Below are 13,235 nucleotides of genomic sequence, written 5' to 3'. Positions count from 1 at the left end.
TATCTCTCTCTTTCTCTATTTCTCTCTTTCTCTATCTCTCTCTTTCTATCTCTCTCTTTCTCTCTCTCTCTCCCTCTCTTTCTCTCTTTATCTCTCTCTCTCTCTCTCTCTCCACCTATCAATGTCTCTCTATCTCTCATCATCTCTCTCCCATCACATTCTTAACATACTGTACATGTACATATACAGTTGTACCTCTTTCTCTGTCCGTCTCTCTCTCTCTCTCTCTCTCTCTCTCTCTTTTGTTTCTTTCCACATGTACATGTACATGTATCTCACCTTCCCATCTCTCAACCTATTAAAAAATAACAAAGAAGGCATTGAAAAGGCAGGCAGAAAATGTCTGCAAACATTGTACATGCTCCTCAAATCAGTTAACAAACACATCTTCTTTTTGTGACCGCAGTGTCTGGAAAACACTTTGCAACGAGAAACCTCACAGGTTCTGATAAGTATGAAACATTCCTTGCATTTCACCATGCAGAACAGAATGAGGTTAGAATGAGAAAATAGATGTAAAATACATTTAACAACTGAATTATTCACACTCCTTGTAAATTTGATGTATTTTGTGTTTTTTGTAACTCAAGAATGAAAGAAGGACTGGTTGAATGATGGCCTTTGTTGAATGCTTTTATATGTTGTATGTATTAAGCTTCATTAAAATACAAATCGACATGTACATGTACTTCATGAAATAATAATAATAATAATAATAGTGTAAACTTATAGAGCGCACACACCGTCCAGGGACGCTCATGGCGCTAGCTCAGCAACAGTTCTCTTTGATACAAGTAAAGTAAATAATTTTGCAATATATTGGTACATTAAGTGTAATTCATTTTGTTGTAACTGTACATACTGTACAAGTATAACATGAGTACATGTAGATGGTTTTCTTTTTCTGAACAAAAACTTCCCTACTCTTGAATAGCAATACAAACATTAGGTTCACCTTTAATGGACAGCACGATCTAATGCTGATGTGGACACACTATACTGAGCGTGGCACATCTTCTGTGCATGGCATCACACTATACAATGTACATACAGTATATGCTGCTAAATTCACAGATAATGTATAGTGTTGTTCACTGAAACTACATGTACATGTACATCATGTTAATATCTGAATATTTTCTCTATTTTGAATTCCATCCATAATACAATTTGAAGTTGATACACCTGTGGTAGAGTGATGTGGATATGGAATTCCCTTGATCATTATACAGTAATATATTGTACAAAACAAAACTGTACTTAACCAGCATATTTCTGTCTTCATTGGCATTCTGACATTTTTTTCAGTATCCATAACATTTGCAACATCAAAAATGAATTTGGGAATTCAATTTGAAAAAAAGAGAAAAGAAAATCAGATTGTTGTCTTGTACAGTGAACAGTGTTTCAATGATAATGTACAGTACATGTACATGTACAGTATGATGCTCTGGCGACAATTGTTACATGTACATGTAAGCAGACAATTTCTCACTGTAATAATCAAAGTCTTATCTTAGTTTAACCACACTTAGCACTGCACGTACTTCTATTAAGCCTTGACCCTAAAATGATATGAAACACAATCACAGCCCTAGCCCTGATCATGACAAAATACACTGTAAAGCCATGAATAATCATGGAATACTCTATCCACTTTATAAGTATCGACTGTACAGGTATATTGTACCGTGTTTATACAAAATAGGAACACAAGCAAACTGCTACAAAAATAAACATGACCTTAACAATAAAATTGTTTGCTGGCGAGTGATCATGATGAGAATTAAAGTTAAAGACCAGTTATGGTCATGCGATTGCATTGTGAAAGAAACGTTGTCGAATCGATCAAAAAAGGTTGATCATCTACAGTATTGGTGTGTACTGCAAGGTTCTGGAATCATCAAAATGATAAGAAATATGGCCCAGTCTTCGTAAAGTTACAAGCACTGTACACAAAAAGATGTGTATGGGACTATACGGACACGTGCGCGACACGTGCGTTTATCTCTCACAGACCATGTAGATAAACTAATTTACCAAATATATCAATTAGTAGGCGGTTTCCCGGCAAATTTGTTATCATCATGTATTAGTCAAAACATATTCTTTCACATGATTGGTAATGTGTGCCATCCACGCCAAGAGCTTCCATTTCATTTTTTGAAATTGGGGCGTTTCCGATACTGGTCTTTACCTTTAAACTGTCTGGAAGCAATTCGGAAAGGATGATTATGTAATATGTTGTATAAATAGAAATACCAGGACATGTACATGTACAGTTCATGTACATGTAGGTGTACAGGTGCATGTACTGTACTGTATACTGTAAGATTTCAGAAACATCAAATCTATTAGAAATCTACTCAACCTTGATGAAATGGACATGCAATGCACACCTACATGTACATGTAAACCGGTGTATGGGACTACACACACTTGTGAGATGATTCTCCCCCCCCCCCCCCTCCCCAATACTTAAGCTATTTCTTGTTACATATTTAATACTAGGGCTTTTGAAGAGAGATTCCATGAAGTGTGCCCGAGTATGTCTCCCCCCCCCCCCCCCAACAATTTCATCTATTAAAAAAAAAGGAAGACTCTCTCATTATGACTCCTAATTATGACCAATGTTGAATAATGGTGCTTTCTGCTATGTACAGTGTACATGTACATGTACCTCTTTAATATCATAATCATGTCAGCAAACTTTTCATTCTGGATTCATTCTGGAATGAATCGTACTGAATAATCGCCCTGAAGAACAACACATTTTCAGGTGATACAGTTTTCATCACGACTTTCATCCAAACTATTACACATGAGAAGAATAACGACGTAAATAGTTTCCCCTTTGCCAGAACGCAACCTTTATTTTTAACTCAATGCCCCATTAAGTTATATGATCAAACCATGGAAGAGCTTGATGAACAAACACAGCCCCTGAGGAGCAATACATCCATCTAAATTTGATAGGCACATGTACATGTACTCTCGCCCTTCAATTATTGGGATCATTGCTATTCATAGCAGACAATTATCTTTTAATAAGAAACAATACCCTTTGATCCCTAATAGCATGCAGCTTAGTCCCAATGACATCATCAAGTCTGATGAGAGCACCGTGTCGGGAATACAAATTATACAGTATCTTGGCATGTACATGTAATATACCTGTAACATAGTACCTGTACAGTTGGGCCCGAAAGTTACATTGTACATGTACACTGTAGCCTTGTCATGTACATGTCAAGGCTACTGTACATGTACATGTACATGTACACCTGGAAGAAAAAACATTTTTACAGCTGTAATTCCTATCAGGAGTGGTATTCTGTACATGAAATATAAATGTCTCAGAGTGATATTAAAGAGACTATGTCGCTTTTGCAGCCCACATCAAATTCTGTAGAACTGTGCAGGAATTATGAATATGTCATGTACAAGTATGTCCTACAGTATCTGTGAAATTTAAACTTAGCAGCGTCCTTATATTCAAATTATGCAAGGAAACCCGTTTACTTGCTAGACTTCACTGTCAGACACTCTTTACATACATAAAATGAGCTGTAAAGCCCATGAGCATTTTGTCTACATCAATAACCCACTTCTTGTAATCGCCAAAATTAAACTGATTGAACCTTTGCGCAGCATAAAACGTATGACCATTCGGTGCAATGGTCTGAAAAGTCAGACTATTACTTATTGGCTCTATAGCTCCTAAGTCAATTTGACAACTAATAGTTGTTACACTGTATTTTCCCACTTAGCGACATTTTCAAGCCCCCCCCCCCCCTTTTTTTTAGGGAAGTTCTAAATTAGTATTACATGTATCTTTCAAATGCCTTTAGAATTTAACCTTTTCATTTTTTTGGCCTGCAAATGGGACATACAAAACAAATTACAATTTTCTTGAGAATTTAATGAGATTAATCCCTACCTTTCCATTTTCTGAGGAGCAGTCGATACAGCCCACTTGAATGTTACCATGTTTCTCACCAGGGATAATCTGTGTGCGCTGGAAGTCACTGGCCAAGATCACTATATCACATCCTGATGCATAGGCCTGCAATAGGAAATAGAAAATATTGACAAACACATGTTAATATTGAAATTGATGCAATGTACAGGAAAAGGGTAAGAGAAGAAGACATCAGCATACATTTGTTTAAATGTACATGTACATTTTTAAAATGTATCATAACCTATACGAGAAATGATGCAAGCTTTAAGGTACCCTGACCTGTGCACATACATTGTATAACAAACCCAAATAATTAAACCCTGTTCTTCTCTACTCTGTGTTTTTGATTCATTTCATTTTTTATAATTAAAACTTCCCTCCTAATGAGGTTATTTCAGATTTCAAACCATTACGACTTAACCAAAATGTGATTTTTAATTCTTGCTATATTGTTTTCTTTGTTTTGCTGTGCATTTCGAATAAGGTACAATCGAACCTAATACATGGTACAACTCAATATACAGGATTTCTCTACAGTACACAGAAGGCTCGCTCTCTCTCTCTCACTTCTTCTTTGCCAATCTCTCTTACCGGTATTCCAAAAACTAATCAATTTTCATTAACATTACAATCTTCACGACGGACTTGATAAATGTTCTTAAAATGCCTGTCCAGTGCAGGCTCTATGATATTGTATCAAAGTCCAAGTAAACCGTTTGATAGAGGTACATACAGGTGTATGTATCTTGAAAACTTGATATACAAAGTATTCAATTGAAATTAATTGCAATTATCATATGTACATACTACATGTACCTCTTCCTCTGCCTGCTACTGCATGTACAAGTACATTAATATGTATTTTAGACGAGTAAAAGTAAGTTTTTCACCCGTTCTTCGATACATGTACATGCAAAACTGAGGGTATCAGGTCAACTATTGCAAAGCTTAATTCATCTACAGCATCTACATGTACAAGGACATTAGATTGCATTCTTGTAATTGTGATTTCAAGGCAAACTTCTCAGTACCAGTACAAATTCTCAGTACCAGTACAATTTCTAAATGTATTCACCCAATCAATACAGAGGCCATGGATACTGTGACTGAATTGTAAGATAAAACTCTCAAAGAATTTGAGAAGTATACATTTCTTTCTTTTTTGATTATTTTATTAAACAGTGTATACTTTAATTCTCGCCCCTTTCTAATGCATACAGATTAACAATGTACATGTACATTGGAAGGCCTCCTCCTCCTCCTCCTCCTCCTCCTCCTCTCCTCCTCTCCTCCCCCCCCCCCCCCCCCCCCTCCTCCTCCTCCTCCTTCTCCCCCTCCTCCTCCTCCTCCCCCTCCTCCTCCTCCTCCCCCTCCTCCCCCCTCCTCCCCTCCTCCCTCCTCTCTCTCTCTCTCTCTCCTCTCCTCTCTCTCTCTCTCCTCTCTCTCTCTCTCCTCCTCCTCCTCCTCCTCCTCCTCCTCCTCCTCCTCCTCCCTCCTCCTCCTCCTCCTTTCTACTAGTAGTAGTAGTAGCTGTCTGTCGCTCAATGACTGCCTTTACTTTCATGAAGGCTGCTAAGTATCGGTAGCTCTTACAAGGTACTAAACCACTTTTAGCATACATTTTTTTTTTTTAAATAAATAAATAAATAAATAAATTAAAAAAAAAAAATTATGACATTTTAAAATTCATGCAGAATCTAAAAAGTTAAATCTGAAACCCCTTCCAAAAAGGAGAGTGCGGAGCGCTTTAATACAATTGTTGTTGTTATCAGTAATACTATCACCATCAACACTGCTACTGCTGCTGTACATTTATGATCATCATGATCATGATCTATATCATACATAATACATGCTTTGCTATAATCATCATTCTCCTACAGTACTTCTTTTTGGCATTGATCAAACTAGTGCTGGCACATAGAAAATTGCTTAAAGGTAATACAAAGTTTTGGTATGGGGTAATGGATTTGGTTCAAATGAACATATTGGAAGTATATGCAATCCTACAATATTCAGTGATCGTTGTTGCGGTTGAATTCGAGTCTAAAGTGATGAAATTGTAAATGATAAACTTGTTATGTTGTATAGCGCCCTCTTCAGGCCAAGATATTAATTTAGCTATAAAACCTTGTTATTTGACTAAAATCGACCGATTAACTATTACCGTTTGGAATATATATCAAATCTGCATATTCTTGGATTCTTATGATTGCAGCTACCATCGTCTGGCCGTAGGCGCTATTTCAAATTTATCAAAATTTACCGGGAGCACTGGTTAATTTTTATATTCAATTTTTCTCGAAAGCAGGAGAGTTTTAGGGGCTAACAGTTTTAGTGCTTATAATACATGTACGTGTGCATGGCTCAGATCAAGGGTACCCTTAGATTGAACACTGGAAAATTGTTTAATTATCCAAAAACATGAGACCCAGACACAAATTAGCATTTTTATATTAGAAAGTACCATTGGGGGAAGCTCCAAACAAGGTTTCAGCTTCATTGAGTTCAAATTAAAGATTTTAGAGCAATTTTATGATGTAAAAAGGCCTATTTTCAGCACTTTTAATGTTACATTCAAAACATGCACTAATTGGTTACCAGATTTTTTGCTAATGGGATGCAAAACTTATGATTTTTTTTTATCTTGATGTAGAATCTATGTAATAATTAACATTTCTGTTGAGTTAATTCCTATTATTTTACTTTCTTATTCTATTTACATGTGATACAAGTTTTGTGATATGTACGTAACTTTGGTGTCCTGCAAATTTCAAACCTTACTAACTGAAGAATGGTGTATAAATAATTGATTTATTTACAAGCTTGCAATGTTATAATGTTCAGTTTCACTTTATCTTTGATTTCCAATCAGATCATCTCATTCTGGGTCATGGTTTTAAAAATATTGAGATGTCTGTAAATGGAAAATGTTTGGTGTCCTGCAGTTATGTACAAACCAGTGCACCAGAATCTATACAAAAACATATTGTATACTTTCAAAATGACAATGTAATGGTGTATATAGGTGAATAAAGAGCACTGATAACATTGGATTCCGCATTTTAGCTTGTATGTGTTATTTAATCAACAATGAATGTGGACACCGAGTTATGTACGTGACAGTTATGTACGTATTCCATGTTTTGTTTTTCCAATAAGACCACCTATATTTAGTTATTTGTCATGGTAAGGTAGTAAAAAATGTATAAGACATGTACACACATCTGATTTGGTGAGAAGAATATTACAAAATATTGCAGTTTGAACTTTTTCATGTCATGTACATAACTAAGACACCATTATGAAAAGACACCAAGTTATGTACGTTACTACCAATCAAAAATTTGAAATAATTATCATAAATAAATGTATTTATTCCATACAGCATGAATTGCACCCTTCTGTATTTTCATTTAAACAAACATTTATTGAATTTAAGGAACAAGAAGTTAAATATTATTTGAATGTAGAACTACTTACTTTTGGTGTCCACAGTTATGTACGATTACATGTAAGTACAGAAATCTTACATTTCAGTAGTTTACAAACTATTTACACATTGCAAATTATGTTTCATTCAGGAAACACATCATTCCTTCAATTGAAGTCGTTATTAGACTAATGCAAAACCATATCTGACAATAAGGTAAAGAGAAAGCATGTAGAGAATAAGATGTACTGTACATAACTCAGTGTCCACATTTGTTTTGGCCATATTCTAATAACTAAATTGAAAAAAATTGATATGGCAATGGTTTTAAGTTTTGTTTACAGTATGTTTTAACATCCAATGTACTTTGTCAGAAAAATTAAAATTATAAGGGAAATATCAGCATGAAGTGGACACCGAGTTATGTACGTAACATTTTTGATGATGTGATATTTAGCTACTGATTGCAACTTAACGGCGATTTGTTAAGGTCTGATTTTTTAGCTATATGTTGCATAATGTTTGCAGATTACAAAAATAATGTTGCCACAGTCTATAATTGACTTTTAAAATTCACCTCATATGTAACACTTAGGTGCCCTTGATCAGAGCCCTGCACACATCCATAGGCGCATCAAAATGGTAAAGAATCACTATCCAGCCAATTTTCAAAATTTACCAAAACTTTGTAATACCTTTTAACAGATCTCATACAATGCCATGTACCGGTACACAGATTTAACATACATTGTACATTGTTGATTTGTGTTTGTAAAAAAAAAAATGAGTCATTGAGAAACAGAAACAAAACAAACCAAGGTAAATACAAGGAAAGCACAGGATGTGATAGGATTCTGTACTTGAAGAATTGGATATCATGTGATACAATAATCATGTGATGCAAACAACAATGATGGTAAATGTAATGACCATACGATGTTCATTGTACATGAATATGGGTCAGGCTAAACATACAACATTATGTACATTTACATGTAGCCTATCTTGAGTTGTATTGTGTATCAATAGCAGTATAGTACCACCTATGCGCTTAGAAACATCTGTATAAAGCGCCCTATAAATGTAATTATTATTATTATTATTGGCTTAAAATTGGTCTGATGTAAATGTCCTGTACCTGTATAATGGAAGACTGCATGTGTAGTACATTGTACATGCACATACATGGATTGTACACATGTCAAAACTGATTTGTTCCTAATGCTTCTCGTGAATGCAACAAGAACGTGTATCTAAAAAGTATTTAACAGAGCCAGAGGTCCTAATTCAACTACGAAATGTAGTCCACCTTTCATTTGATACAGTAAGATATTGTAGTAACCATATGTAAAACACAACAAACATTGAATTTCAAGAAGGGTATGAATAATTTAGTTGTTATTATTAAAACTCAAATGTATGACACTTGCTCATGAATCTGTTTTTTGTTCCTGACTCATATCTTATCTTTGGCAGATAAGTATCACATTCTACTCTTGGCTTCTGACAAAACCAAATTTTTCCTGACACTGACCAAAACTCAAGAAAATCTAAAATTGCACAACTGAGCTTTGCAATATATTGTGCCCAGGGGAACTTAAATTATCCAACTCAAACTTAAAATTACCAGTATGTAAATGTATGTATTTTGAACTCACTCTTGGTTGGGATATTATACTGTACTGTATGCATGCACCCATAAAAAGCAAGTGCCAAACATGTTCGAGAAATTGTCAAACAGAAGCTTTATAAATTATACATGTGTGTGTGTGTACTGTACAGTGTAAGTATGTCAAAAACTTACACCTAGTAAAAATGAATGCAATGTTCCATTTCATTTCAGATGTCAAGTATGTACATGCACATACATTTATGTACACTGTACGTGTGGATTTTTGATGAATTTTGTGATGAACTCAAATGCCTGCCCTCAGTTTAATTATGAGCCAGTGTGAATTGTATTGGCATTCAGTTTGAGCTGTCCATGTATGTAAAGCTATTCTATTGATTTCTCTACTATGGAGGTTTTTAATAACACAATCCTCACGGCTTGCCTGTAACCTGAGAAGTATAGGTTATTAGGTAACCAGAATATTGACCCTCTACATGTGTATGTACTCCTCCCCCCCCCCCCCCCCCCCCCCATTTTTGAAGTCTTACAATGTACACGTATCCCACATCATGATGGGGGAGAGGAACTAAAATTTGACAAATACATGTAAAAAAAAACATCTTTTTTCAATCTTGAGTTGTCATACTGTACATGTACATTGATGAATAATAAACTGGAACACACTTTAATCTGCATAATTTACAAACAGATACGGAGGAGAAGAAGAAGAAGGAGAGGAGAAGAAGAAAAAGGAGAAGAAGAAGAAGAAGAAGAAGAAGAAGAAGAAGAAGAAGAAGAAGAAGAAGAAGGAGAGAGAAGAAGAAGAAGAAATACATTGTATAAGACAAAAAGAACAATCCCCTAAACAACAATGATAATAATATAGCTTTATTATTAACTACATGTTAAAGGCTAAAAACACTCTTGCTCTTTCCTGGTTAGCATCCAACATGTATACAGTACATACATCAGTACATGTGCTTTAAGTAGCAGCTTAATGAAATATTACCAGCAAGCCTAATTAACTAGAGTAGTGTACACTGTATTTAATGTACTTGTAATAAAATGATTGTGTTTAAATAAACAAACTTTTATTTCATTGTTTTTCTTTTAGTTTTTAATTATTATCATTATTATTATTTTATTTTTTTTGCTTCATATCATAGAATGAGTAGAAAAAATAAAGAACCGCATACATGTACATGTACCTACATGTAAATATAGTTACACATGTACACAAACATGTACATGTATGGTTCAAAAGTAACTTAAAATGTACTAAGAAAAACATTGTACATGACCTGTTCAGGAATTAAATATTTTGTTTTGAAAAAAAAAATCTTTGTGCACAAAACAAGAAGAATACCATACAGATGTCAATTTGTGCAGTGGTTTTCATTTACTGCACTATTAAAGTTACATGATTACTTTCTTATTCTTTATCAAATTTTAGAACTCAACTTGTCACTGATTCATAACATACCAGATAACGGTACACATACACTGTACTGTATACCTTGTATACATTGTAGTTGTGAGAGGCTCTCCTTTCCTACTTTACAACATTATGGTTTCTGTCATTACCATCCATGATGTACCTTCATGAATGTACACCTGTACATGTACATGTATTTATTTTTTTGGTCAATGATATTAGTTGTCTTACAATGTACGTCACAACAAACTAAAAAATGGAATTTACACAAGGCCAACTTTTTGGAGTGCTCAATATCACATGTTCAACCCAAATTAAATATTTCCGTGCTATTGTAAATTGTTTGATGCTCCCACATAGGCCCAGTCTCCAGAACACACAGGCTTTATTCCTGCTGCAGAGGGGCATATACAGTATGAGCAACTATACTTGAAGTCCCAAATCAAGGTAAATACCATGCCATTGGTGTGTGCACAGATGTCCCTTTTACAGCTTTATGCTAGCGCAAACATTAAGTTCCAATGACCTCTCCCGATTTGTTACAACTTAAACATGTAGGGTGTACATGTACATGTACAGTATATGAAAATTTAGAGCCCCATACTATTGCGGGGCTCGGGGTTATTGAGCGCCACATCCTCCCCCCCCCCCCCCCCCCCAATTTTTTTGAAAAAGTACGTTAAAGATCTAAATAGAAAAAAAGAAAAAAAGAAAGAAGAAAAGAAAGAATAGTGACCTGCCAGTATCACAAAAAAGGGCTCATCTGACCGTAATTGAATGGCTAAAACCCCTGAGCTCAGGGGCTCGCTTCGCCTCCTGGACCCCAGTCATGGCTGTACCCCTGAAAGCCCTAAAGCTGGCCCCTGGATGCTCATACATGTATGACCTTAATGACCTTATTAATAGCCTAAAACCTCTGAGCTTGCGGGGGGGGGGGGGGGGGGGGGGGGGGGGGGGGGGGGGGGGGGGGGGGGGGGGGGGGGGGGGGGGGGGGGGGGGGGCTCTGCCCCCTGGGCCCCATGCCAATTTAGGCTCTGCCTACTACACTCTACCTGATTGTAAATACTTTAGCCCCCCCCCCCACTTTGAAAAACGTTCTACCGGGCCTGTATAGTATAATACTGTAGGGCCTACATGTATAAGGGTCGCGCTAGGCCAAAAATCTTGAGGGTCTCTACGCTATACCCAATCGTAAATACTTAAGCCCCCCCCCCTCCACTTTGAAAAACGTATAGGCCCAGAGCTACCAAGTATCACGGATTAGGCGTGACATCACACATTTCGAGGGTCTGAAAATGCTCTTACGCACTGCGCGCGCTCTAGATTTTGAAAAACGCTATACCTTTAACGTGTGTTATACCCTCACGCGGCGAATCATGAAAATGTCATGCATTGTCGATCTTTGAACTTGGGGTCTCTGTAGACGCTATGTCTAGCGCGGGCCCTGCAATTGACTTCATTTCCCAAACATAAACAATTAACATAACAGTTAACAATAACCTCAATATCTTTTTCGGAATACCACCTTCATGAACTTAGCTCATTTCTTTCATTTTCTGACTGCTATTCTTAATCAGATTGTCAACCAAGTCAAATTTTATGAGAAATGACATCGACTGTTTTGTTCTTTTGTAATATATTTTGGCAATTTTGCAGACCCGGCTCCATTTTCTTCTTCTTCAATCAAAAAGTTCAAGTTCTTGTTTCCACTTTTATTTTTATTTCTCAGCTTGACTTGGGAATCTATTTGATATTCGATTTTGCTGTTTGATATTGTTCATAGTTAAAATATTAAAATTAGATCTATCAAAATATAAACAGGGTTGAAAATTAGACCCGATCTCTCCAACTCTAGACCTAGTCGACTCTAGACTTCACTCTCTTGCTTGAGCTTGCCTACAGTCCACTCAGTATGCAGTATTCAGTGTACACACCCACCTCCTATTGCACAACAATCAATGGAGAGAATCACACAGACACACTCACAGATACAACACAGCAATCTGGCAATAAAATAAGCTCAAAATTACCGTAAATGGTACTCCGTCTACATATCCAATGGCAAAACAAGAATCCCCTGGATTAACAGCTCCAGTTAAAACTTGATGACGGTTCATTTTGTTCAGAATCCTGTTCTTTTTAGTAATATTCCATTTCAATTTTTAACAAGTCGCATCGATCCCACATTAAATTTGTGAAGATAGCAACCTGTATATGAATCAATCGAAATCTATGGTAGCTTCAATGTGTTGAAAAAATAAGTTTAACTCTCCAAAGCAGAAACTGCTCATCTACGACATCAGGTTTTTGAAACGTTTAACTCTAGCTGTATGGGATTCATGGGAGACAATAGACCCATGTGCAATTTTAGAACAAATATAAACCAAAGTGTTGTACATCAAATAGGTACAAATGGAAATTACTCCCCCATTTTCACAAAGGCACCTGATCAAAACTTCTTGTCATGTAAAATCTATACCGTGAAAAATTAATACACATACTTCTTTGTCGGTTTTGTCTCTAATTGTACCCATCCCCCCCCCCCCTACTTTGCCAAAATCGTGGACTAATCCTTGTTTTACTATAACCTCTCTTGCGTGAATAAACATTATTTGGAGTCTAATTAAACCATCAATCAGATGATTATTGCCTCTGTTTGTTTTTTTGCTGGCGGTGTTTGTTCATCTCTTCTTGTTTTAATTGCACCCCCCCCCCCCCAACCTCACACTAAGCCTGTGTATCTTGGCCTTGGATACTGCGAGGCAAACCATCCGACCACAGCTTTATAAAT

General features: G+C 36.1%; 1 protein-coding gene across 2 annotated transcripts in view; it reads right to left on the bottom strand.

Annotated features, from left to right (window-relative positions):
* LOC585848 (dmX-like protein 2) overlaps positions 1-12,654 on the bottom strand; it is an 87,626-nt gene extending 74,972 nt beyond the window's left edge. For both annotated transcript variants that reach the window (XM_030976884.1, XM_030976885.1), the window contains exons 1-2: positions 12,475-12,654; positions 3,941-4,066 (exon numbers count right to left, since the gene is read on the bottom strand). In XM_030976884.1, coding sequence (XP_030832744.1) covers positions 3,941-4,066; positions 12,475-12,561 — 213 coding nt within the window. In that variant the 5' untranslated portion in view covers positions 12,562-12,654. The remainder of the gene's footprint in view (positions 1-3,940; positions 4,067-12,474) is intronic.
* Between the last annotated feature and the right edge of the window lie 581 nt (positions 12,655-13,235).

The sequence above is a fragment of the Strongylocentrotus purpuratus genome, unplaced genomic scaffold (assembly GCF_000002235.5).
Source record: "Strongylocentrotus purpuratus isolate Spur 01 unplaced genomic scaffold, Spur_5.0 spur5_scaffold_9, whole genome shotgun sequence".
NCBI classification, from domain to species: domain Eukaryota; kingdom Metazoa; phylum Echinodermata; class Echinoidea; order Camarodonta; family Strongylocentrotidae; genus Strongylocentrotus; species Strongylocentrotus purpuratus.
The sequence above is the reverse complement of the archived record's forward strand: the minus strand, read 5'-3'. Positions and strand labels throughout refer to the sequence as shown.